The sequence below is a fragment of the Lynx rufus genome, unplaced genomic scaffold, assembly GCF_022079265.1.
Source record: "Lynx rufus isolate CCGP_SWC_20201006 ecotype Redwood Valley unplaced genomic scaffold, mLynRuf1.p SCAF_13, whole genome shotgun sequence".
Lineage (NCBI taxonomy): Eukaryota > Metazoa > Chordata > Mammalia > Carnivora > Felidae > Lynx > Lynx rufus.
This window is the reverse complement of record NW_025814827.1, coordinates 8,442,440-8,469,618: the sequence shown is the minus strand read 5'-3', so window position 1 is coordinate 8,469,618 and position 27,179 is coordinate 8,442,440. Positions and strand designations below refer to the sequence as shown.

Genomic DNA, 27,179 nt, shown 5'->3' with positions numbered 1-27,179 from the left:
GTTTGCTCTTTTCCTTTTTGTGTGTCTGTGAGTGTCGTTTTTGCTGCTGAAACCAAGACACGTGGCAAACTGTTCAAGGCTTTGCCTAGCTTGAGTCTGGAGTTGGGGCACAATGGGCAGAAGGGGAAGGGTTAAGGAAATCAAGTGACATCCCCACCAGGTCTGTCCCCCTTCATCCTGCAGCTGATTACACCAGGCCCTGGTGCCCTTGACGTTCGAGGAGGCCCACAGCCTGGTAAATGGGGGCCAGGCCTCCTTGGCGCCTGTGGTGGAAGATAGCTGGTGGGTCCTTCTCTGCAGCGGTGCTGGGGCCTGGATTTCTGGGAAGGCACTGGGGAGTGATGTGGTCCCCTACTCGCATCTCCCCACCCTCAGGGGAGATGGTGATCCTCACGGGTCCCCCTGCAAGAGTCTCCTGGGGAGCTCTTTAAAACACACACTCCCTGGCCTCATTGCAGGCCCAGGAGATGCCGACCCAGGTGTGCCAGCCCTGCCTTAAGGGCTGGGAGCCAGGTCCATACCCAGGAGGCAGACTGTCAGAGGAAGACTCTCGACCAAGCGTCCAGAGGCCCCATTTCAGGGTTGGCTGCTTGCTCGCTGCAAGCCGCTCAGTCCCCACTGCCTGCTGTACACATTCACGTTTAGGGTATTTTCTGATCTTGCCTAACACCCTGAGATCAGTAAGTTCATATCCATTCTAGACACAAGCAAACAGAGGCACAGGGAGGCCGAGAGAGCTTCTCCCAAGGTCTTCCTCTGAGAGACGGTCATTGGACAGCAAGCCGTTGCATCTGCCCTCCCTCTGAGCCGCCTGCTGGCATGGAGTTGAATCAACACGCACCACTGGAGCCGTCCCCTTGCATAATTTCCAGCCAGTGTCCCCCAAATGACACTGGCATCAACCTCTTTTCCTATGATCAACATCCACAGAGTCTTGTGTCTGAGCACAGCTCTTGGGATGCTGCCCTACAGGGCAGGAAAAATGGGGGCCAGGGTGGAAGCGAAAGGCAAGCATCCAAGTTGGATAAACGGGTGTCCCTGCAGTGGGGACAGGTTCTTGAAAGGCCCTGTGTGCTCCTGTCCGTTCTGCATGAGGTGCAGCTCCCTGGGGTTCCAGGGCCTCTCTGTCTCTCCCAACCCAGCTGTGACAGAAAACAAACCCAGGAGACATGGCTACAGTGTAGTACCAGCCCTCTCCCACGATGTGCTCAGATCAGCAAAAGTGACCAGGAGTTGATTCTATCAGACCTTTCTGCTCCTCTAGGCTCAACCTCCAAGACTCCACTCAGACGCCCCTCTTCTATGAAGGCCTCCCAGAGACCCCAGGCACAGGGATTTCTCCTTTCAAACTCGGGCTGAGTTTCTTCTGTGAGGAAGATGCTGTGTGGGCTGCTCTCAGACACAGGGAAACGAAGACGGTGTCCAGCAGGGGGGATGCACTGTGGGCCTAAGTGACTCCAACACAAGGTAGGAAGTGATATATGCCATTGGAGAGAGGGTTTAGGAAAGGTAAGGCCATTTTAGGCCAGGAGAAGGATCCAGAAAGCCGCATGGAGAAAGTGGCCTTACAAAGATGAACATAATTAACAGCAGCTCATATTTTGTCTTGTATTGTTTTTTAATTATTTCAAGGATATTAGTGCCGCCTCCTCAAATGCTCTGTGAGTTATTTGTGAGTGAAACCATGCCTTACTCACACTAATATTTTGCAGAAACTAGTAACGTTTATTAACAGAAGCTTAATAAACAAATAGTAGTCAAAACAAATTCAATCTTGCCAAAGCCAGTTCCATTTAATCTTTTTTTTTTTTTAATGTTTATTTGTTTTGAGAGAGAGAGGGAGAGAGAGAGAGAGAACACCAGCAGGGGTAGGGGCAGAGAGAGAGAATCCCAAGCAGGATCTACACTGTCAGCACAGAGCCCGACACGGGGCTCAAACTCACAAACCATGAGATCATGACCTGAGCTGAAATCAAGACTCAGGTGCTTAACCAATTGAGTCACCCAGGCACCCCCAGTTCCATTCAATCTTTAACCCTTCACAGCACATACAAAATATGTACCATATTTTGGGGCTGGTTGAGAGAGATTTAAATCATTAATTTAGTCTTTTGGGGCACCTGGGTGGCTCAGTTGGTTAAGTGTCTGACTTCGGCTCAGGTCATGATCTCGCGGTCTGTGGGTTCGAGCCCCGCGTCGGGTTCTGTGCTGACAGCTCAGAGCCTGGAGCCTGCTTCAGATTCTGTGTCTCCCTTTCTCTCTACCCCTCCTCTGCTCATGCTCTGTCTCTCTCTGTCTCTCAAAAATGAATAAACATTAAAAAATGTTTTAAATCATTATTTTAGTCTTTCAAAATATGTTCTTTTGAGCATCTACTAATTGCCAGGGATTATACCCCTCATTTCAGAAAGAAAGACAATGAAACAGGCAATCACTATCCAGTTTGATGAAAGTTATGAAAAACAAAATACAGAATTCTATGGGGCAACTACTCTGGTGATGGGAAGGGATGGTCAGAGAAGGTTTCTCAGAGGAAGTGAAATCTCATTTGATAAAAGAATGTGGACTTTCAATTCTACCCATAAACAAATTATGAAAGCCAGATAAAACACACGGAACAACTATTTTCAGGCACTGGGCAGCAATCAATGCAGAGCTCAGTACTCAGAAAAGGCAAGCACCCCGGCTCTCTACATGAGGGAACTTTCCTTATTTGGGCACAGGGGAATAAAATCCAGAGAGCAGCAGCCGTGCTGAGTGGAGGAAACAGTGATTGATCCTGAAACTAGGATTTGGTAGGGGCAGGCAGAAGGGAGACAACCACAGAAAAAGAGCCCCCCAAACTCTGCTAACATTTTCCCTCAGGATCCTTGGCTGACTCCTAAGCTGCGTATGCATCTTGTGAGACTCTAGAAAACCTGCTGGTGGGGAAGAGTTTTTAGAGGCTGTCCGATGCCTGGGAGATGTTGGGGTTCATGACTGATCTGAATGGAGAAACTTTGATGACTATTGTGGGCTTTCAGGGGAGATCCCAGAAAATCCATGCCTTAGGAATTAAGGCCACACCCTAAGAGGAAGGACAAAACTAGATGATACCTGCCCTAACCAAGGCCCAAACAAAGCCATGTTAAGATCTAGGTGATTTCATCAGTATTTTAATTGCCTCTCAGAACAAAATATATAGTTCTTTATTTTATTTTATCCTATTTTATTTTATTTTACAATGTTTATTTATTTATTTTGAGAGAGAGAGAAAGAAAGAGAGAGAGAGAGAGAGCGCGCGCAAGCATGGAAGGGGCAGAGAGAGACGGAGAGAGAATCCCAAGCAGGCTCCATGCTGCCAATGCAGAGCCCGATACAGAGCTTGAACCCATGAACTGTGAGATCATGACCTGAGCCAAAACCAAGAGTTGGATGCTTAACAAACTGAGCCACCTAGGTGCCCTGAAAATGTATAATTCTTTTAAAGAAGGTAACATAATCTATAGCCTCTACTGTGTAACATTCACAATGTCCAACATAGACTAAAATAAAAAATTACTAAACAGGCAAAGAATCGGGATAATCAACTGATAATCATAAGATAGTCATTAGAAGCAGACCCAGAGATGATCCAGATATTGGAGTTAGCCAAGGACTTCAAAATAACTATGATTAGTATGTTAAAAAAAAAAAAAGACTAAAAAATCAACAAATGGGAGAAAGATTATTTTAATAGAATTAGAATCTATAAAAAAGAATCAAATTGAAATTCAGGAGCTGCAAAATAAAATATCTGTAATTAAGAATATATCGGATGCATTTAGCTACACAGTATACCTCATGTACATAGAAACAGAATTCCTGAGAATATATCAATGGAAAAAATTTTTTAGAAAAGTCAATGAGTATAGTTAACCATATTAACAAAATAAAGGAGAAGAACCATATAACACTGCAGTCTTTGCAGAAAAAGCACCTGATAAAATTCAACACTTACTCACACACACACATATACACACACAACCTCAGAAAACTAGGAATAGGAAAAAAAAACTTCCTTAATCTGAAGGTATCTATAACAAATGAATAAGCTATAGTCAAAATCTTATTTAATTGTGAAATACTGTAAGTTTTCCCTCTTATTAAGGAAATAAGAAAAGTGTGTTCAATGTCACAATTTCTATTCTACTTTGTACTGAAGGTCCTGACCATTGCAATTAGGCAATTTAAATAAATAAAAGCTACAAAGACTGGAAAACAAGAAATAAAACTGTAATTATTTCAAATGATCTGATTGTATACCCAGGAAATTCAGAAGAATAGTATCAAACTATTAGAAATAATAAGTTAATTTCATAATATTGCTGGATATAATGTAAGGATACAAAACCAACCATATTTTTATTTTTTTACATTTTGTTTTAGAGAGAGAGTGTGTGCGAGCAGGGGAAAGGGGCAGAGGAAGAGAGAGAGAGAGAGAGAGAGAAAGAGAATCCCAAGCAGGCTCCACACTCACTGCAGAGGCTGATGTGGGGCTCAATCTCACAATCCCAGGACCACAACCTGAGCCAAAATCAAGAGTCAGACACCCAACCAACTGAGCCATCCAGACACCCTGACTGTCTTTTCCTATATACCAAAAAAAAAGATTAGAAAATGAAATAACATTCCACTTTAATTAGCATAAAATAGCAAATACCTAGGAGTTAATGTCATAAAAGACACAAGAATTTTACACTGAAAACTTGAAAGCACTATTGAGAGAAGCACTGTTAGTTTTCTTAAACAGGATGTACAAGAAACACTAACCATAAGACAGTTTTACAAGTTAAAGTTTATTAAAGTTAAGAACTTCTGTTCCTTGAAAGATACCATTAAGAGAATGAAAAAGCATATCACAGACTAGGAGTTCTTTGCAATGCTTTTCTCTGACAAAGGATTTGTATGCGGAATATGTTTTTTAAAATTCTATAAGACGATAAGGAAAAGAAACAACACAATTTTTCAAATGGGCAAAAGTCACAAATCAGACACTTCACAAAACGGGATACCAAAAGGCCAGTACATTTACACAAAATTACTCAACATCATTAGTCGCTATAGTAACCCAAGTTTAACTCACAAGGAGATACCACCGGAATAGCTAAAATCAAAAAGACTGATAATACCAAGTGTTAGTGAAAATATGGAGCGATGGAAACTCCATTACATTACTAAAGAAAAGTTGAAATTGGCAAATCATTTTGGAAAAAAGTGCTTGGCAGATCATACTAAAGCTACATTACCTACCCTTTAACTCAGCGATTCTCCTCCTGAGTATACACCCAATAAAAATGAGAGCAGACATCCACCAAAAGACATATATGAGAATGTTAATAGCGTCTCCACTCAAATTAGCCAAAAAATGGAAACAACCCAAATATCCATCAATAATTAAGTGAATAAATACACTGCTGCAGTGGAATATTACACCAGTGAAGGAGCATGAAGTATAATACATTCTGCGATATATTAAACCCCAAAGACATAATGTTGAGTAAAACAGGTCAGGTATAAATGAGTACTTACAGTATGATACCATCTATATGAAGTGCAAAACCAGGCAAAACAAATCTGGTGACAGTGGTCAAAATAGGGATTACTTGGAGGGGCACTGACTGCCCCTCCCGTGTGACAGGGGTCACACGGGAGCTTTCTGAGGGGCTGGAAATGTTCTGGATCATGTTCTGGAAGGTGATGACATGGGCCTATACATAGGTAAAATTTCACTGAGCTGTACAGTGGAGATGTCTACATTTTATTGTGTCTAGTTACACCTCAAAAGAAAGACAATAAGATACTCCTTTAAAAAAATATGAGAGGATTAGCCAGATCAGCATGGTGGGGTAAGGTGAGGGGGGAAGGTAGGAGACGACATCACTGAGGGAGGGAATAGCATGTGCAAAGAAGGTCTAGAGGGAGAACTGGAAAAACAGAAAAAATTCAGTTTGGCTAGAGTGTTGACTACAAGAAAGGAGTGGAGAAAGTGGAAGGAGAAGAGGATGGGGAGGGTAGGCAGAGGCAACACTGGGAAGAGAGCAGGGTAGAACGTTTATCGCCACTGTTTGTGTGGTCCCTTGACTCGTCAAGGGTATCTAAGAGGGCCAAGAGAGGCCCAGCCTCTTCCATCTCGGGAAGGAGGGCCTTGCCTTCTGGCAGCTAAAACCCAAGCAGAGGGAGAAGAATGGCGATTAATAGTACATGTGTGGGGCAGATCTTACTGGGGTGCTGAAAACGTTCCAAGACTGATTTATAGCAATGGCTGCATAACTTAGTAAATTTGTTTTAAAAAAAAATCATTGACCTGTACACTTGAAAAGAGTGCTTTATGATACATAAAATATAAGCCAATAAAGTTATTTTTAAAAGTCAGAGGCAGACCCTTCCCCCCTCTTGATTGTCCCTGCCCCCAGAGGCGTCCTTGGGAGGTTCCTGGCCCTCTCCCCCCACCCTGTCTCGCTCTCGCTTTCCTCTGCCCCACCTTCGCCTGTGGTTTAGCTTGTGAGCACACACACCCATCCTCAGAGACACCCCCCAACACCTCTCCAAGCAGCCAGGATCAGAGGCACTACCCCACTGATGAGACACTGAGGCCCTGAGAGCAGACGGGAAGGGGTAACTATCGGTTCTGGATGCCTGCTACCTGTGCTGTCACATAACGTGCCACCTGTGCTATTTTCATTCCTGTTTCTCAGATGAGAAGATGGAGGGCCTGACGTGGAATGCTCGAGGTTTCATAGTCAAGGGCAGATGATATGAAGCCAGGACAAGAAGTCAAGTCACTGGACGTGAAGGTGTCTACACATGAGGGCCACTGTGGGCAGCCAATGGAGGGGCTGGGTGTGGGGGGGCCCAGGGCTGGGTGGGGTGACAGCTCTCACTCACCACTTCTTTTCTTTTCTTTTCTTTTTGACAGAAAGAAAGAGAGAGCATGCACAAATGGAGGAGGGGCAGAGACAGAGGGAGGGAGAGAATCTCCGCTGAGTGCAGAGCCTGATGCGGGGCTCAGTCTCACGAAGTGTGAGATCATGACCTGAGCAAAAATCAAGAGTTGGACGCTTAACCAACTGAGCCACCCAGGCGCCCCTCACTCACCACTTATTGCCACTGATGTCATGCTGCTGCACTGTGTAACCGAAGAAGGCGGCCCTGGAGCCAGCGATGATTCGAGGCTTCCTGGTGTCCATGTTGAAGGTGTCCGTGAACCCTGGGGTGGGGAGAAGAGGATAATCAGGCAGGAAGAGGTCTGGGCCCCAGTTGGTTGATGGTCCCCACTGGCAGGTCTTGGGTGTGGGAGGAGTACGGTCCCCTGTCCTTGGGGAGCCGCCATATGAGGTGGTTAATGTAGTCCCTGATTTGGGGAGCCCACAGTCTGATAGAAGAGGTAGGAGAGGCGCACCCCTTGCCCTGCAAGAGCCATAATCTGATAGGGGAGGCATAAAACCTACTCTCAAGTACACCAGGTCTGACTGGGAAGACCTGGTCCCTCCTTCTGAGAATGCCAGTCTCATGGTAGGGGTGGGGAGAAGATAGCTCCTTTCCTCCTCCACTATCCCTACCTCCAACTCCACTCCTTCTAGCTTCTGCTGGTTTCCTCTTCCATTTCGTTCTCTCTTTTCTCTCCTTTCTCCTCCTCCTGTCCCTCCTGCTCCTCCCTCTCTTCCTCCCTCTCATCTCTGCCTGCTAAAGAGTCAAGGAACTGCCTTCCCACCTGTCCCCCGCCAAGCCTTGGTTCCTAGTGGCCATGACTCCAGCTCTACTGGCTCACCACCACCTTCTGAACTGATTTGCAAAGCTCTGCCTGACTTCAGTTGGGGGTCACTGCTCGGCTGGGGCAGTTGACGCAAAGCAGAGAAACAGTCTCGTAACCCTTTTCACCCTGGCCTCTAAGGTTTTCCTTGTTTCGTTAGGTCACGTGTCAATGAACCGATTCCACCTGCCAGACAGCCTTGGTGTTGAGCCTTTGGCATTCTTGTGCCAAATCACAAGAAACAACAACTCACATCTGCATGGCAGCTTGGTTCCTGAGTCTCTTCACATCTGCCACCATTTTCCCTCACAGGACCTTGGGAGAATGAACAAGCATCATCCACATTTGGCAAAGGGGGATCCAGTGCCAAAGTGGTTACGAGGCTTGTCCAAGGGTGCACAGGGGGTCAGTGGTAGCAGCAAGAACGAGGACCTGAGATGCCTGCTCTTTGACTCCTTCCCTCCACAAGGCATTTTCAGGGCATGTCTGGCTTCCTTACCCATCATTAGTAGTAGGAACACCAAACTTGGGACCCATGGGACTTGAGGGGTGGGATCCTACCATCAGCCCAAATTTTCAGATTAGTGAAATACAATCAGTAGAATAGAATAGAATAGAATAGAATAGAATAGAATAGAATAGAATAGACAGACTATCACTGTCCCCCCCCCTTTCACGTATGTGTAGGGCGTGAAATACACGTTTATGTATTTCAAAGAACTTTTACATATATGTTACCCATTTGACCTCTATGACAGCCCTGTGACATGGGTAGCAAAGGGTAGCCTGTGGGACAGGGCCTCTGAATGTGAGGCTGGTACCCTGAGTGTCCCACTGTCCTGCCCATGGACACTGAATCCCCAGGCTGAGTATTTGAGGGGGACACCCAGGGGCACCTACTTGAACAAGACCTATTGTAAAAGAACAAGTCGTTTCTTCCACACTTTCTTTTTTGCTCTGCGAATGGATGCAGTGGCCAAAAGTTTCATCATTAGAATCATTGAATTAGAGTCCCGGAGGGAAAACTGGAACTCCTTGGAGTCGGGATATTAGATATATGTTATCTCCCTTGTCTATGTCAATTGGTTATTAGTGCTGCCTGGAGCACTGTGTTAAGAGAGATTCTGAGGTCAAGTCTGTGCTCGGTGGGCAAGACTAGTGTGATCAATGAGCGGGATGGATCCTGCCATGGAAACAGGAGAGGACAGTGGCAGCAAGCTGCTATGTAGCTGTCCTCATATTCCTAATCTGCCACAGGAATTTAGTGTCATGGCCCAGAGTGGGGCTGGGAGACGTACTTAACTCATTAGCGCCTTATTTACCAGGCCCAGACTCTGAACAGACTTATCAGCCTGGTTAGCAGCAGGCAGCCTCAGGAAAGGGGACCCTGGTCAGGTGAGCCCAGGGGGAGGAACCAAGGACACTGGTTCTTGGCCAGTAAGGGCATGTCCTGGAAGAGAAAGGGACGATAGTGTCACCTATGCAGGGCTGGGAGGCGGGCAGCGAGGGGTCGAAGAAGCGGGGTTTGCGGACAAGGAACTCGCTCTCTCTCCAAATCCGTTCCAGGAGTGAACACACATACACACACGCACACACACATGCACACACATATACATGTGCACACGCAGTACACGTGCACACCCATGCTTGTGTGCACACACACAGGCCTGTGTGCACACACACGCACATTTACAGGCACAGGCCACATCCCTGATGGTGTGCAACACTTTGTCTGGCTCCCTGGCGCCCCCTGGAGACACCCCATGGTGTCCCTGGTCCTCTTGCTGTATCTGACCTCAGCAGGAGGAGGTGACCCTGAAGAAGGGAAAGGCACATTCTGGCTGTCAGGACCCTCCCACCATTTCCAGGCCTACAGGAGGGTGAGGGCCAGGGAAGGTGAGGCCATAAATTGTGTCTTTGAGGTCCTCCCACTGCAGTGCTTCTTGTGTGAACATGGCCAGGGGGTCCCTCCAAGATCTGTCAGATCCTGTTACTCCTCAGCCCCATACCCTCCACTGGGTTCCCACCCCACTCAGTCACAGCCAGACTCCTTACCTGCAAGGCCCTGTGTGACCACGCCCTCCCCGCCCCCGTGCTGTTCTTTCTTTTTATAAATTTTTTTTTTAATGTTTACTTATTTTTGAGACAGAGACAGAGCATGAACAGGGGAGGGGCAGAGAGAGAGGGAGACACAGAATCTGAAGCAGCTCCAGGCTCCGGGCTGTCAGCACAGAGCCTGATTGGGGGCTTGAACTCACGAATGGCGAGAACATGACCTGAGCGGAAGTCAGATGCCCAACCGACTGAACCACCCAGCCGCCCCTCATGCTGTTCTTTCTGCTCATTTCCTGTCCTCCCTCCTCCATCCATCTGCTCCAGCCACGCTTTCCCCACTGGTCGGTCCTAATGATGCCTCAGACCGTCCTCTGCTCCGCGCCTTTGCCCTGGCTGTTCCCTCTGCCTGGAACACTCCTCCCCAGTCAGCTGCACAGCTCACCCCTCAAGTCATCCAGGTGTCTGTCTCAGTGCCGTCTTACCCACCACCGGGCCACCCCGTCACTTTCCGTCCCCCTTCTCCTTCTCCATTTTTCCTGACAGCACTTATCACAAACATATTACATATTTGTTTCTCGTCATGCGGCTGATAGACCATAATATTCCTATGTTCTCTAAGTGGCATGAAACACTGCTGTACCCTCAGCTTCTCCTTAGCCCTTGGTGCCTGGTCATAGGTATCGACTGACTGGATGGCTGGGAACCAGGCGCCACGTTGGGCTGGGATGCCCTCTCCCCTCCATGAGGAAAAGGGGAAAGAAAAGGATATTTCCTGAGCACTGAGATGTTCCGGGCATGATTCTAGGCATCTAACCATCGATTTTACATTAATTAGTTAGATCTTACACCAGCCCTGTGAGATAGGTATTATCCTACCTCTAGGAGGTTAAATAATTTGCCCTAAATCACTCGGCTGGGAGGAGATCAGAGCAAGTCCATGATCAAATAGCTCAGGGCACTGGGGTGATGTGTTACCCCTGGGAGACCAGCCTTTTATAATAAGGACCCAATAGGGAGGAGGGAATATTTTTTTCAGAGAAGGGGGTCTTCCCTGCCCTCTGCCCTCAGGGGCCACCTCCTCTGCTTTGGAATTCTGCTGGGAGAAGGAAATGGAGAGAAGGCGGATCCCTGTTCTCCTTCCCTCACCTGGGGGTCTGTCTAGGACCAGTCTAGTCTCCCCTGCACCCCCACCCCCAACCTCCTGGGGATAGGATTAGTGAAGCCAGCCACAGGCTAGAGGACAAAAGCCCTCAGGGCCAGGGTATTAAGTTACAAAGTGGTGGTGTCCTCACTGGCGTGGGCATTTGCTTCTGATCAAACCAAGCCAGAGAATGGGTTTCCTAAAAGTGATGTCAAGTCGGATGCTCTGACCTCAGCTCCCAACGAGATCTCTGGCCCGCTCCTCTGACGGCAGATGGCTTTCACGCGTGGGGAATGTACTCTTCTCAGAGATTTACGATCTCCAAATACCAATAAAACAAAACAAAGTTGTTTTTGACGGGAATCGACAGGCCAGTCGCAGAGACGCTGGGAGTCTGGCTGCTTTTCTGCCCTTGCTATTGATGACAGAGGGTGGAAACCCACAATTCTTGGGCTGCTCTCCTGTGGACTGTGGCCAAAGTTACATCAGCTTTTTCAGAAGCTTATCTGTATTTTTAAAAAGCACCAGTCAGTCCCAAGAAGGGATGGAAATCACAGCCCTGAGCTCGAGTACCACTGCAGGCTAAGGTGAACACCATGGCCTCGTTACCAGGTGGGGCAGTCCCAGTCCCAAATGCTGAGGCACGCTCTCCAGCACGCATCCAGAGCTTCTGTCGGCCAACAGCTCCACCGGGAGCCCTCACTCTAGCTCAAGGTCGGCCGCTGGGCTTCCATGCTGCACTGGTCCATTTTCATGGCTCACCCCCCACTGCCCAGCCCGGTCCCAAATCCTCCACACGTCTGCAGACTCACTTGTGCTAGTTTTCCTCTGGCTGCCTGCGTGCAGTTACCAAGGGCCCCTTTCTGCTCCCTAAGATGCCCCTTCCTCCCGCCCTGGGGACTTTGCACTTGCTGCCTCTCTGATGAACTTCTCATCCTCATCAAATCTCAGCACAAATGTCACATCCCCTCTCATCCCCAGAAGCCTCCCTGACCCCTGATTATACCAGGTCTTGCCTGATGATCTCGTCACCTCTTGTACTCACCAGTACAAGTGACTTCTTTTCTTATCACAGTTAGTAGTTGGAACTGGTGTGATCATTTGGTTGATGGCAGCTCCACGAACGCCAGATAGGGTCTGTTTACTCACTGCTGTCTTCAGCACCCAGCCCGGGGCTAGCCCCGAACAGCACTGAGGGGTGAGCAAGACAGGAAGAGAGTGGGGAGCCTACCAGCTAGGGAGAGCTGCGTGGAGAGTAAGTGCAAGGCTGTGACCAGTCTGCCATGATGCTTAGAGAAGGCAGGGACCATGGTGGGCTAGGGCAGTCAGGAAGCTTCTGGAGCTGTGATCTCAGCCTGGAAGGCTGATGCGTACAAATTGGTGAGGCGGCCCAAAGGCGGTAGGCAGGAATTTCTGGTGTGAAGGGAAGGAGAAGAGAAGAGCCTGCCTGGCACAGGTGTCAGAACTGTCTAGCTCCTCCTGCCCTCCTGCAGACTCCTTGAGGGTGAGTCCAGGCAAGGAGACAGCATGGCTTTTGAGATGAGGGAGGGCTGGTTAGAAGCCTGGCTCCAGCATTCATTCGCTAATGGGCGACCCGGGGTCAGTTCCTTCTTCTTTCTGGCTGTTAGTTTACTCATCTATAAAATGGGACGAATAATGCCCACCTTGAAGGGTGGGTGACGAGACTGAATGCAGTACCCCAACTGTGGCAGTGCCTGGTAGGTGGAAAGCACTCAATACATCTTGGTTGAATTAAATTGAGTCAAGATTCCCTGTTCTCTGGGCTGCCTCAGTGCCTCTGCCCACGCTGTTCATCTGCCCTAGGAGGCCTTTCCTCCTTCCTTCCTTCCTTCCTTCCTTCCTTCCTTCCTTCCTTCCTTCCTTCCTTTTTCTTTCTTTCTTCTCTCTTTCTCTCTCCCTTCCTTCCTTCCTTCCTTTCTCTCTCTCTCTCCTTTTCTTCCTTCCTTCCCTCCCTCCTTCCTTCCTTCCTTCCTTTCTTTCTTTCTCTTTCTTTCTTTCTTTCTTTCTTTCTCTTTCTTTCTCTCTTCCTTCCTTCCTTCCTTCCTTCCTTTCTCTCTCTCCTCCTTTTCTTCCTTCCTTCCTTCCTTCCCTCCCTTTTCTTCCTTTCTTTCTTCTCTTTTTCTCTTTCTCCCTTCCTTCCTTCCTTTCTCTCTCTCTTCTTCCTTCCTTCCTTCCCTCCCTCCTTTCTTTTCTTTCTTTCTTCTTTCTCTTTCTCTTTCTTTCTCTCTTCCTTCCTTCCTTCCTCTCTCTCTCCTTTTCTTCCTTCCTTCCCTCCCTCCTTTCTTTCTTTCTTTCTTCTCTTTCTTCTCTTTCTCTTTCTTTCTCCCTTCCTTCCTTTCTCTCTCTCTCTCTCCTTTTCTTCCTTCCTTCCCTTCTTTCTTTCTTTCTTTCTTTCTCTTTCTTTTTCTTTCTTTTCCTTCCTTCCTTCCTTCCTTCCTTCTTCTCTCTCTCTCTCTCCTTTTCTTTTCTTCCTTCCTTCCCTCCCTCCCTCCTTTCTTTCTTTCTTTCTTTCATTCTTTCATTCTTTCATTCTTTCATACTTTCTTTTCTTTCTTTCCCAAACATCAAGGCCCAGCTCTGATGACTCCTCTGCTACATTGTGGCCCTTCCTCTTGGATTATAGTATTTTCCACATCTACCTTGCCCTCTTCCCTGTGTATACACTATTCAGGGCAACGTCCAGCAGCAGCTTTTTATCTTTACCCTGTGCCCGGAGGATGCAGAGAGACTTGCCTGCTGGATTTCTCACCTTCTGAGAATCTGCTCTCAGAACCTGTATCTGTGGGCTTCTTCCTGCCTTAGTTTACCTCCTAGCTTTCTGACTTAGGTACTAATGGTCCCCTGACACTTACATTATAATAATAACAAGCATAGCATTCACTACGTACCAAACACTGTTCCAGATTTCTTTAATCATCACAATAACCCTTTTTTTTAAATTTTTAATTTTTCTAAGTTTATTTTGAGAGAGACAGACAGCATGAGCAGGGGAGGGGCATAAAGAGGGGAGACACAGAATCTGAAGCAGGCTCCAGACTCTGAGTTGTCAGCACAGAGCCTGATGCGGGGCTTGAACTCATGAACCGCGAGATTGTGACCTCAGCCAAAGTCCAATGCTTAACCAACTGAGCCACCCAGGCACCCCACACAATAACCTTTTGAAGTGAGCATATTATCATTCTCATTTTACAGGTGAAGAAACAGACACAGCCAGGAACAGCAGGGAGGCACCCCAAGGCCTCATCAGTCCTGCCCCATGCCTCCTGCCTCCATCCAGCCTTCTCTGTCAGCCCCACCCCCTTCCATCACCTGAATTCCTCACCCAGGTTTGACCTCCTCCCACTCCCTGCTCCTTAAAAACTCACGAGTCCCAGGTCCCACACCCTTAGATCCTGCTTGCTAGAGAACTGATTGGTGAATCCCTGACCACAGGGACCAGGTGGGCCAGAAGGAAGCAGCCAGAGTCCTTGAAGGTCTGCACACAGCTCTGCTCAGCAGCCCTCTGTCTGCAGGGACCCAGGCCTCAGCTCACTCCCTGGGCCCCACGCTGCGTTACAGATGCACTTGTGTAAGCAAACGCCTTCATTTTCCTTGGACGATGTATGCTGGGATGGGGGCGAGGGAGGCAGAAATGCTACCCAGACTCTCTCCTATCATCTCCCTCTTCCCAGTTCTCCTTGGGCCCCAAGAATCTTCCCATCTAAAAGCAAATCGCAGATAGAGAGGGTGGGAGGGAAAGACCCTGAAACTAGCTTAAGCAAAAAGAAATGGTAAAGTAGACCTCTTGCCACTGTGGAGGACAGAATGACACATTCCAAAGTGAGACAGAAATGAGATGTCAGTGCCTGGCTGTTTTGCACCGTCTGCGTTGCTGTCCCTTTGGCACACAGTAGGTGCTCAGTAAAATATGCTGAACTACAGCAGAAAATGTAGCTCTGAGACAAACCACAGGGGACTCTTAAATACAGGGAACTGAGGGTTGCTGGAGGGGAGGTGGGGGGGGGATGGGCTAAATGGGTGACAGGTATTGAGGAGGGCCCTTGTTGGGATGAGCATTGGGTGTCGTATGTAAGCGATGAATCATGGGAACCTGCCCCCGAAACCAAGAGCACACTGTATACACGGTGTGTTAGCCAGCTTGACAATAAATTATATTAAAATAATAATAATAATAATAATAATAAAAAAAGCAGGGGACTTGCTGGGATGAGTGTTATATGTAAGTGTCATGTGTAAGTGGTGAATCATTGGGTTCTGTTCCTGAAACCAATACGACACTGTATGTTAACTTGGATATAAATAAATAAACAAACAAACAAATAAATATCACAGAAAGAAAGAAAGAAAGAAAGAAAGAAAGAAAGAAAGAAAGCAAGCAAGCTTAGCTCTGCCTAACAACAACAAATAACAAACACTGTCAAGCATTCCCACTTGACTTTGGGCTGGGCCATGGAAGGCAGAAATTAAAGTGAGTCAGTTCCCAGCCGAGGTCTTAGGCTACTCGGTTCATTCCTGCTTGTTCATTTGCACCTCTGCCATCCCTGTGAGAAGTATCTCACTCAGGCTAGCCCAGCGATTCCAGGAAAAGGGTGCAGGGCATTTGGTGCGAAGCTGGCCTAGCCAAACCCAGCTGAGGTCAGCGATGCCCGGGATGCAGGAGCAAGCCCAGGGAGACCAGCAGAGCCACTCGGTCGTGCTTAGTTTAGGTCAGCTGATGCCAGACACGGGAGCTACATAATTATTGGGTGTCACTCAGATTTGGGGAGGGGGTATTTGTTACACGGCATTATTATAGCAATTGATCACCGACTTGGTCTAGCTCTTAAAGGATGGACAGTCAGGGAGGATTAGGAACAGTTTCACAGGGTGATTAGACAAAGACACAAGGAGAGGGAGGCTGGGGATCGGTGGGGACTCGTGGTTTCTGGGGTAGGAACCTGATCGCTGCCTTCTCAAGGGCTCATGAGGAAGCCCCAGGGTGACGCAGGGCGAGACCTGTGCCTCGCCTGTCAGGGAACCGGGCGGCCCAGCCAGCAGGTCATGACCTGAGCCATGCATCAAGCCTTAGAGCTGTGCTGTTGTGCCTCGTCAGGACACAGAATGGCAGACACGGGCAGCAGACCTACAGACAGACCCTGAGCATCGATTCTGGGCTCCACATAGGATCTGTGCGGCCACAAAGCCTCCACAGCACAAGGGCCCTCCTGTACCTCATTTTCTTTCCTCCTAATTGCCCGGGCTTATGACTACTACCCTCTCCCTCCCAGACAATTGAACACTTGGGTCAAAGGAGTAGCAACTTTGTTATCAGGGAAAGGTAACTTCTTTGGGTTTTATTTTTATGAAGGACCTTAGAGATCAAGTAGTCTATCAGTCTCCAAACTTTATTTTTCTGGAGAGAATCCCAACTTTTTTTTTTTTTTTTAACACAATCTACACAGGAAATGCAGACACAAGACGTTGAGGTTAGGTTAGGGGCAGGGGATAAGGAGTACCTCCTCACCCCCAGTAAGAGTCCTAAGACAGTTCTTTTGAACCCTAGCGTGTCCTGGAACATAGTTTGAGAAGCACTGGCTCAGGTTTAAGATGCTTATTGTCACAAGAGAGCGAACTAAGGCTAGGAGAGGGGTGGGGATTCATGCAAGGTCACCAACTTTTCTTCACACCCATCTTTATTCACCACCAGTTCTTTTTCCTTCTTTCTTTCTTTTCTTTTCTTTCTTTCTCTTTCTTTCTTTCTTCCTTTCTTTCTTCCTTTCTTTCTTTTCTTTCTTTCTCTCTTTTTCTTCCTTCCTTCCTTCCTTCCTTCCTTCCTTCCTTCCTTCCTTCCTTCCTTTCCTTCTATTTTTAAAGATTTTGTTTTTAAGTCACCTCTACACCCAAGATGGTGCTCGAACTCACCACCCTGACATCAAGAGTCGCATGCTCTACTGACTGAGCCCACCAGGCGCTGCACCGCTGGTCCTTCTGCATGACCTTTCTCTTGGGTCCTTTGATTCAGTAAAAATCTACTTGGGTCTGTGATGCTTCGGGTCCCATGCTGGGTAGCGGGGACACCAAGGTGATAAGCTAAGACTTGTGGTGGTCAGAGTCTGCAACCATGGGGGCGGGCCAACAGACACGTAAGCAAGTCAGCAGAGCCCGAAGCAAAGCTGAGAAGAAGTTGGACCAGGGTGGTGTGATGTGGGTTCTAATCTCAGCACCGTCACTAACTTGGCTGTGTGTCCGTGGAGAGTCGCCACGCCTCTCTGGGCCTCAGTTTCCCCATCTGTAAAGTGACAGTGCTCTGCGCTCTGCCATCTAAGGCCCAGTCCCCTCACACATCAGTGAGGTTCGCCGGGGCAAACACACAGCCGGCTTCCAGCTGTCAGCACGCGAGCATCTGTCTTGAGTCTTTGCAAACAATTTGGACTTGGAGGCCAGGCAGTGTGGAGGAATGCAAACTCATCTTAATGTTGGCCGGGGCCAAACACATTTAGGAAGGGAACTCTCCAGGCAAAAATGATCATCGTTTGCATTCCCGAGCCAAAGGGAAGGACTAAGGAAACTGTCATTTAGTGCTCGGCAGTAGGCAGGCCTTGTTCCCTCCCCTTGCCTGAACCCCGGAGACCAGTCCCCGGGGCCTTGCTTCCCTGGCCGTGGCTGCCGGGCACGCCCAGCTGTCAGACGGGTGGCCTTGGTGGGGGTCCAAGCAATGTGGTCACCTCTCCAAGAAATCCCAGTCCTGTCCCGTTGCTGGACTGTGCTGCTAAAACCTCAGCGAGGAGATCTGGAGCAAGCGGGCAGCAGACCCCATGGCTGCCTTCACAGCTCTCTTCAAAATCGTGGCTGCCAGGCTTTGTGCCCTAACCCCTTGAGTACATGGCTACGTGGCCTTGGAAGACGGAGGCTTCTCTGTCCCTAGGATCTTCTCGCAATGGGAGCAATGACCCCTTCAGTGGGGAGAAATGGCTGGAGGACCATTGCCAAGGTCAAAGGCTAGAGGATGGACTCCCAAGAACCAGAACTCAGAAAAGGGAACGTGGGACTGTAATGCCCACCTCCTGAGAGCTGGGATTGCATGGGTGTCAGGAGACCTGCATCCTCCCCTGGCTTCTGCCACCGACTGGCTGAACCTTGAACAAGGTACTTTTCTCTGGGCCTCAGTTTCCCCTTATAGATAATGAGGAAGCTGGACCAGGTGGTCTAAAAACCTTTACAGTTGGGACGTTCTGAGTCTGTGTGACCCTTCACCTGTGGATTCATTTCCAAATCTACCTCCCTTAGGAGGGGAGAGCAGGCAGATGAGCACTGGACACCCCAAGAGGGCATGCAGCTGGCCACTGCCCCTGTAAGTCCCTGCCAGACTGGCTTCCAGGACTGAGGCCATCCCCCCTTCCCCTCCAGCACTTGGATCCAACACAAATGCCGCTCAGCATCAAGCCACTTCTGAAAGTGAACTGAACACCCTCCTGCCTGCCCTCCATGACTTAGCGCTCAGCTGTACCGGCCCGCTCCTAGCACTGGGGGCCGTGATCAGGTGGGCACGGGTCTGGGGATTCCAAGCCACTTCTTACCACCAGGTCTCTGGTGCTTTAGAGCAAACCTGCCCAAATTTGGTCTCTCTCTCTCTCTCTTTTCTTTATATGTTTATTTATTTACTTTGAGAGAGAAAAAGAGCAAGTTGGGGAGGGGCAGAGAAAGACAGAGAGAGAGAGAAGCAGGTTCTGCACTGTCAGCACTGAGTCCGAGGCAGGGCTCGATCCCATGAATCGTGAGATCGTGACCTGAGCCAAAATCAAGAGATGGACGCTTAACCGACTGGGCCACCAGGTGCCCCAAACTCAGGTCTTTACTCTTGCGAAAGACCACCCTGTTCTCCACCTTATTATCTCCTCAGTGTCTTGCTTCTTTGCCAAATGACTGCCCTTCTGGATGGACTTCAGGTCTCTCTGCTAACAGGTCCTTACCCCCCTGCCTTTTTCTTGGAAAGAAGTGCTATGGAGTCCATCCGGCTTCATATTCGTCCAACATTATTATCACCAACCAACAGCCGTCCTTCCTCGTTCTACCTTCTGTTGAAGAAGCTAGAGGGAACCCTGGCTCTGGATGGAGTCTCCAATCCTTGGCTCCCCTGGTTTGGTGCAGGTCAGGACAGGCCCGCTGAGGGAGCCTGGTGCACACATGTGCACGAGTAGCTAAGGGATTAGCAAGAGAGGACGGGCTAGGTAATGGCAGGCAGGAGTGACTTCTCCTGATGGAGTCCAGGAAGAGGAGAGGATCCCATCCATCCGAAGGACCATCCCTATCCTCAGACTGGTAGAGAAGGGGAGGGCAAGGCCATAGTGGGGAGGCTTCCATGGAAAGGCTTCATCCCTGCCCACGGAACGAGCACACCCCTCATTTCTTGGAGGAATCTCTCAGGGAAATGATCTCATCAGGGAACCAGCGTGTCCCCAGCCCACATTCACTGCTGCTTCTGGCAGTGAGCCACTCTGGGCGAGCCAGTGGCTATCTCCTGGGTGGCTGTGGCCACAAGTCCACCTTCCCCGGGAGGAGGAGCCCCAGATCCATAAGTTCTTTTATGTCCTCCTGGATGTTCCATGTGTGAAAAAGCGCACATCAGAATCAGGCAGCTTCCTCGTGCGTACAGTGAGGGGGCCTAGACATTGTCACTGGTTGAGTGCTGGGTTCCACTTGAGCCCCACATCTTGGAAAGCCTTCGTATGTGTACAGAGGTCTTAACTGGACAGAGGCTTTCATATTCATGATCCCATCAGGCCCAGGCAGCTTCTAACACACCGTCTGTCTACACAGAAGGAACACTGCTGCGCTTGCCTACCTGCCTTTGCTCTCTGTGTCCTCCACCTGTGTGTCTTCTCTTCCCATCTGCACTCTCTTCTGCACCCACCCATGAGCAGGGCCCAGTGTGTGCCCCACTCGCCCTGTCATTTTGCTCCTGTGGTCCCCACCTCGTCCAATGTCCCTTCCCAGCTGTCCCGCCTCCTGACCCTCCCTTCCACACCTGGGGTGGAGAGGCCAGGGGACAGGGAGCGGGCCATGTCCTGCACCTGCATGTCCTTGGTGCCTACTGTTTCAGACAGCAGGCACTCAACAAACATGAAGTAGACACATGCACACAAAAGGCTGGGCTTGGGCCTATCTCACCAATGGGGAAACAGAGGCTCAGGAAGTTGCCTGCTGTGACCAAGGTCTTCTAGCTGGTGGGGCATGTTTAGTTAGAGCAGGGATCCAAAGGCAGTGCTCTTGGTCCAGTCCTTCCCTGAATCTCCCAATGGGATTCAACTGTCATTCTCGGAACACCTATCGAGTGCCAGAAACAGGCCAGGTGCCTTAGCATTTCATTGAATCCTAACACGTGATTAGGGATTTGATCCCCATTAGACAGGCGAAGACATGGAGGCTCTGAGACTGACTTGCCCATGGCCTAGGTGCTCATGCTGAGGCCTCATCCTGCCTGCTTCCCAGGTGACACACCCTTTACCCCTCTAGAGTGCCCCTCCGGGTCAGCTGTGTCTGCGAGAGAGCAGGCAGGGCAGCTGAGAGCTCTCCACGGTGGGGTTGGATAAGACCCTCTACTCATGTCCAAAGAGGGTGCCCTCCCCCTTCCCGGACCAGAGATAGCTCTGTCTTTGAAGCTTTCACTTGCGTTGGAGCATTGCAGACCCTAGGCCAACCCGATATTTGGTGCCAAAAAGAGAGGCCACCATAACCAAGGCGAGGGGGCTTCTGTCCCTCTTCGGCCCTGGGCCCTGCTCAGTATCCAGAACACAACAGCCTCTCAACAAAGTTGACTGAACAAACTCATGAATGAACGAGCATGGATGAGCTTATCAAGTTAACTCGATAATCATCTAACAAGGACCTATGCTGACGGGGCTCAGGGCAGTCTCACCTCTGCCCACTGCCCTCGGTCAGTTCACCCTCCGCTCTCCCCAGCCGGGCTCCCCCCTGGAGCCCTCCTGCACCGGCCTGCCTACCTCTCTCCCCTGCTTCAGCCTCCTTGTCTCATCCAAAAGCTCAGTTGTTCTCTGTCCTGTTCCCACAGTGTCCTAAAGCTTGCTGACCTATGACTTATCACAAAGAAATCTCTACATCAGAAGCAATCAGACATGGGCCGGGCAGCCATATCGGGTAGTGAGGGCCCCGCTGTGGGGGAGGCTACAGGGGAGATCAAACACTTGCTGGGGCCGGTGAGCTGCGGGCTGAAATAGAGACACTTGCATAAGCATCCAGAGAGGAGAGATGGAAAGAAGGAGCCAGTGCTGGCGAGAGCAAGGGCTATCCTTTTTATTTATTTTTTTGAGAAATCGGGAGTTTGCCAATGTGCTGGTTAGGCAGATGTCAGGCTCATGGAAAACAGGCCTAAAAACTGAAAAGAGCAAACAGCAAACTGAAATTTGCTGTAATTAACATTGTTTTTTTGCTCCCAGCCTTGGACAGCCATCTCATGCCTTCAGGGAACACAGGGATCACCTCCTTCAGGAATAAGATTCACGTTTTTATGAGAGCCAGTGTATTTTCCTGCCTGACATCATTTTTTCCTTTTTCTAGCTAGGGAAAGTGATCAAAATGGACCTCTTTCCTTAAGTTTTCAAAGGCTGCCGTGAAGGATATAAAAACACACCAGTGTCAATATTGTGAATCTCTGTGTCGTAAGTTCATTTAAAGTACAACAAAGTTTGGGGCGCCTGGGTGGCGCAGTCGGTTAAGCGTCCGACTTCAGCCAGGTCACGATCTCGCGGTCCGTGAGTTCGAGCCCCGCGTCAGGCTCTGGGCTGATGGCTCGGAGCCTGGAGCCTGTTTCCGATTCTGTGTCTCCCTCTCTCTCTGCCCCTCCCCCGTTCATGCTCTCTCTCTGTCCCAAAAATAAATAAACGTTGAAAAAAAAAATTGAAAAAAAAAAAAATAAAGTACAACAAAGTTTGGAGCAACTAACCTTCTCCCTGACCTCAAGCTGCCTAGAAGACTGGAGGCAGAGATGTGACCCCAAATATGCACCTGTAGGACCTGGCTGAGCATGTGGGACTTGGGCTGAGGCTTTTCTCCACTCACCCCAAACGGGCCCAGGCTCCTGCGAGCCCCGGATCACACCCAGCCCAGCCCAGCCCTGCCCTCTGAGCCCCATGGTCAGTGCCCAGATGCCCACAGACATTTTCACTTGAATGTCTCATGGCATCTCACTTCATGCGACCAAAAAGATGCCTTAGGTTTTCCCTTCCCAATAGGCTTTCTCCCAGAACTCCCCATTTCAGGACCTGGAGTCACCTACCATCCGATGGCTTGAGTCACAAGCTTGGACATCAGTCCTCAGGATTTTCCTTCACTTCCCATCGGCGAATCCTGCCAGCTCCACCCCCTCAATTCCTCTCGAATGTGTCCCCTCTTCTCTATTTCCTCTGACACCACCCAGGCCAAGTCATTTTCATCCTTTTATACCTGGACCTCTGCAAGACGCTTCTTTGTTTTTTTTTTTTTTTTAAGATTAAAACAATTTTTAATTTTTATTTATTTTTGAAGGAGAGAGAGACAGAGCATGAATGGTGGAGGAGCAGAGAGCGAGGGAGACACAGAATCTGAAACAGTCTCCAGGCTCTGAGCTGTCAGCACAGAGCCCAACGTGGGGCTTGCAATCACAAGCCATGAAATCATGACCTGAGCTGAAGTCGGATGCTTAACCGAACTAGCCACGCAGGCACCCCTTTGCAAGAGGCTTCTCATTGGTCCCTTAATCCTACTTTTGCTCAACTCCAAACTATGCTCTTCATAGCAGCCAGATCCTGTGATCCTGGTACCTTCCTGCTGAAAACTTCTGGGGTCCTCCCATCGCATTTAGGGTAGATTCTAGACCCTTCCCCAGGGCTCACCAGACCTTGCAGGATCTCTCTGTTCCTGTGTCACAATCTTTGCCACTTTCTACTTTCAGCCATTCTGACTCTCTCCCTGATCTTCAAACCCACAGAGTTCTTCCCACCTCAGGGCCTTTGGACTAGCTGTTCCTTTTATCTAGAACATTATTCTCCAAGATCTTTGCTCAGCCGGCTCCTTCTTAACCTCCAGTTTTAATGTCCTGGCCTCAGAGGACTCTTCCCTGAGCACGCTCCGGAGAACCATTATCCTCCCTCAAAGCATCTTCCTTATGTCTTTGGCAAATAAAGATAATTACAGTTGGTTATAAGAGCTATTTGCTCACTTGGACACTGTCTCCTCTCCCCCCTGGAGTTTAAGTTCCACAAGGAAGGGGACCAGGCCGGAATGTGTACAATCTTCCCTTTCAGTGATGTCATGGTGGTGGCTTGCTTTTAATTGACCACAGTGGGAGGATTTACACCACGGTATTTGGCAAATGCTACAAATAGGGACTCTACCCATCTCATCCCAAGAGCCAGAACGGGTTGTTAAACATTTACCAGCCCTCCACTGGAAGGGACTGCATCTGTCTGTCTCCCTACCTTACCCTCAGCATCTGGAACAATGCCTCGCACACAATAAGTACTCAATACGCATTTGTTAAAAGAGATTGGAGAAAAAAAAAAAAATAACAAGCACCAGGCCCCCAAGAGTCTCATACACTAACCTGCCGACAAAGAGTAGAAGGGGAAAGTTACACTCGGAGCCTCAGAGGGGGAGAGAACCTCAGAGTCCTGAATTTGGCTTCAGAAGCCCTGGTTCTAACCCCAGCATAGCTTTTTAACATGTTTTACAACTTGGATGGGTTTCTTGCTCTGCCTGACTCGGTTTTCTTACCGGTGAAAGGCACATGCTGGACTGGATGCTCTTGAGTCCCTGTGTAGGATTTCATGAAGCCCATCGACGTGCACTGTTCCCATCTTACCCCCTCGAGCCCCCCAGTCACTGCACTACACTGCCCAACTGCAAAGAGTGCTGTTTACACCGTAGTCATTTGACTTATGCAGTGCACAGTCTTTACAGCTGTACGTGGCAGCCCTGCCCACCCTGATCCCGGCCACGGTCCCTTTCAAAGGAAGCTGAATTGGACAGTGAGTTCCTCCCTTTCCTGACATACTAACCAGCTCAAAGAGCTCAGACAGTTTGGTTTTGGTTTTCGAGTTCCTAAGATTATTTCCCGCTTGTCATGGGCGTGTGGAGCAAGAGCCCTGTGCATCCAGGCTAAGCCCCAGCCCAGGGAGTGTTTGGGTAAAGTAAGAGCAAGACAAGGCTTAGGATATGCAATTTGTGGCACAGCTTTCCCTCGGAGGACAGGAAGCAGCGCAGTGAGGACCCAGAGAATTGCTGTGCCTGTCTGCCCCTGGTCTTTGAATACAAACTAAAAAAAGGAATTGTGGGGGGCCCTTCCCTTCCAAGCCTGCAGGGCCCGCCCTGCAGTGGATACACCCGCAACCCATCTGAAAAGTTCTCTGGCTGCTTAGAGCTTAACATAGACCCAATAGAACCCAAGCGAAGCTGGATGCTATTGGCTGGGCTTGATGGGGGTGGAGGACATTAGGGAGTGGAAGTGTGTTGGTTCCCTGAAGGTTATGCAGAAGCCCTTTGGGTTTTCGTATATGTCACTTCCTCATGGTTTCAAAACTATCACAAATGTCTACTGTCACGTTTAGGTCTTTAGAAGAGTCAAGGGCTCATGGCTCCGCCTGCCTTTGCTGGAAAACAAAGGCCTGCCTTGTGAGGTGGTGAGCTCTCTGTCACTGGAGGGATGCAAGCTGAGGATAGCCACTCATCTGGGATATTCGGGCTTCACGTTTCCTATCAGGCAGATGTTTGGCACTAAGGCCTTTTAAGAGGCCCCTGAGGCTTAGAACTGCTCACGGACCTGTGGATGAGGAAGGGCCAACCATCCTCTAGATGAAGTTGTTCTAAAGTAGAGTCTCTGTTGTCGACTTTCTCATGGTACGTGTGGCCTTTATAGTCAAAGTTGGCTTCTAATTCCGGACCTATTCACAGATGCATGGGAGCATAGCCCTCAAAGAGCTTTTAGGATCATGGAGGCCAAACACTTACTTTAGAAGTGACTGAATGGAAGTCTTTATTTTTTTTTTTTTAATTTTTTTTTTCAATGTTTATTTATTTTTGGGACAGAGAGAGACAGAGCATGAACGGGGGAGGGGCAGAGAGAGAGGGAGACACAGAATCGGAAACAGGCTCCAGGCTCTGAGCCATCGGCCCAGAGCCCGACGCGGGGCTCGAACTCCCGGACCGCGAGATCGTGACCTGGCTGAAGTCGGACGCTTAACCGACTGCGCCACCCAGGCGCCCCATGAATGGAAGTCTTAAGAGGATACATGCGTCACCCAAGTTCAGTATTGAAGCCCGAACTTGACCCAGAGGTCATCATCTGCAGCCCAGGCTTTTTCATTACCGTAGACTCAGAGGAGTAGTGAGAGATGTAATCCAACCCCAGGCTTTGGTTTCCACATCTAGAACACTCAGGGTCGGTTCAGGTTGGTCCATTTGGGCCAAGTCATGGCTGGTTTCAAGCAGCCGCTCCTAAAAAATCAATAAGGAGTGGCGTAGGTCTAATAGTCTATCAGCCGTGAACTCCTCTGTGTGAATTAGGTTGCAGTTGGTTTACTGCCCAGCAGGCTGAGCAGAGCCAGGGTTGGAAGAAGAGGGGGTGCTGGCTGGTGTGAACTGCCTGGGGCAGTGTTGAAACCTTAAGCAAGGTGTATGTTGGCAATGGGCAGGATGGTGTGGTGCTCCGTGGAGGAGGGAAGAGTAAGAGAGAAGCAAACGGACAGTGCCTAGTGCCCACTGTCCAAAGGGCCAGGGAGCCTTGTGGAGAGTAGAAGTGCTGCTGATAAGACAGAGAAGCCCACAGAAATATCACCATCACTTCAGCAGTGGTCCAGGAGGGCTTCCTGGAAGAGGAGGTCTTTCTGGGGCTGCTAGAGCCTGGGGAAGCAGCAAGTTCCTCTCCATTTTCACCTACATCCATTAAGGACACTTATTATGGAAAGGATTGGGGGTTTCTTCTCCTTTCATGGGGAGCCAAACGTTTATTTGGGCTGTCCTCCCTGTGGTTCCTTGCTCCCCCACCACGTCCCTCCCCTGCCCCCACCAACTCCAGACCAGCCCCATGCTCAGCAAAGCTTTGATCCGGGCTCCGGTTCCCCATAAAACTCTCTTCACCTGCCTGAGCAGGGCACCCTGGGCAGACCCCTCTTCCTTGGCCCACCCCCATCAGCAGTGGGGACCAGTCCAGCGGGGCCACTGCCAAGTCAAGCAGCCCTGCAGGAACCCTGGGCTGGGCTGAGCACAAGAGAAAACGGCCACTCCTGTGCCTGGACACCTGCCAGCTTTTCTAGACTCCTCCTCGAGACTGCCACGGGGTGCTGGCCCTTGAAGAGGCCTTGACCAAACCTCCAAGGAGAGAGAGCCAGGGCAAATCACATCCCAGATGAATGGAGTCTGGGTCAGTCTCATACCTGACCCACTTCAGTTCTGGATGAGTAGGGACGGGGCTATCTGTCCTTCTTGAGAGCTGCATAGTATAATCCAGGGTCCCCCATGGCGTTGTGGGTGAAAAAAGTTTAGGTGGGTCAGGAGGGAACATTAAAACTTGACTACTCATGTGTTTATTTAATGGGTATTAAAAAATTACAAGCAAATAAAAACTTAAGTTTCATAGCAATTATGGCTTAGGATTAGGGTAAATTTAAAAAATTAAATTGATTTAAAGTCAATTTAAGGAAAATTATTAAGTGAAAATAGTGTATTACACAGCTATGGCCGAAGTCCCGTGAGCAGTACATAAAAAGCAAGGACGGGGCACCTGGGTGGCTCAGTCAGTTGAGTGTCCGACTTTAGCTCAGGTCAAACCCGCGGTTTGTGGGTTCAAGCCCCACATCGGGCTCTGTGCTGACAGCTCAGAGCCTGGAGCCTGCTTCAGATTCTGGGTCTCCCTCTCTCTCTGTTCCTCCTCTGCTTGTACTCTGTCTCTGTCTCTCTCTCAAAAATACATAAACAATTCAAATTTTTTTTTAAAAAAAAGGAGGGAAGAAGTGGGTTTTCAGGTGATCAAACCTGGATTTGGACTCTGGTTCTCTTGTTCGGTGGCGGTTGTGTGACCTTGGGCAAGTCCCATAGTCTCTAGGGACTGCAGTCAGTGGGGTCAGACTGCCTGGGTTCAAACCCCAGGTTGACTTTATCACCTGGGTGATCTTGGGTAAGTTCCTTCACATCTACATGCCTCAGTTTCTCGTCTCTAAAATG

At 49.2% G+C, this 27,179-nt stretch overlaps 1 protein-coding gene across 1 annotated transcript in view; it reads right to left on the bottom strand.

Moving 5' to 3' along the window:
- Nucleotides 1-27,179, bottom strand: part of ITGA11 (integrin subunit alpha 11) — a 126,189-nt gene that overhangs the window by 83,900 nt on the left and 15,110 nt on the right. The window contains exon 2 of the mRNA XM_047074876.1: nt 7,117-7,228. Within this exon, the coding sequence (XP_046930832.1) occupies nt 7,117-7,228 (112 nt within the window). The remainder of the gene's footprint in view (nt 1-7,116; nt 7,229-27,179) is intronic.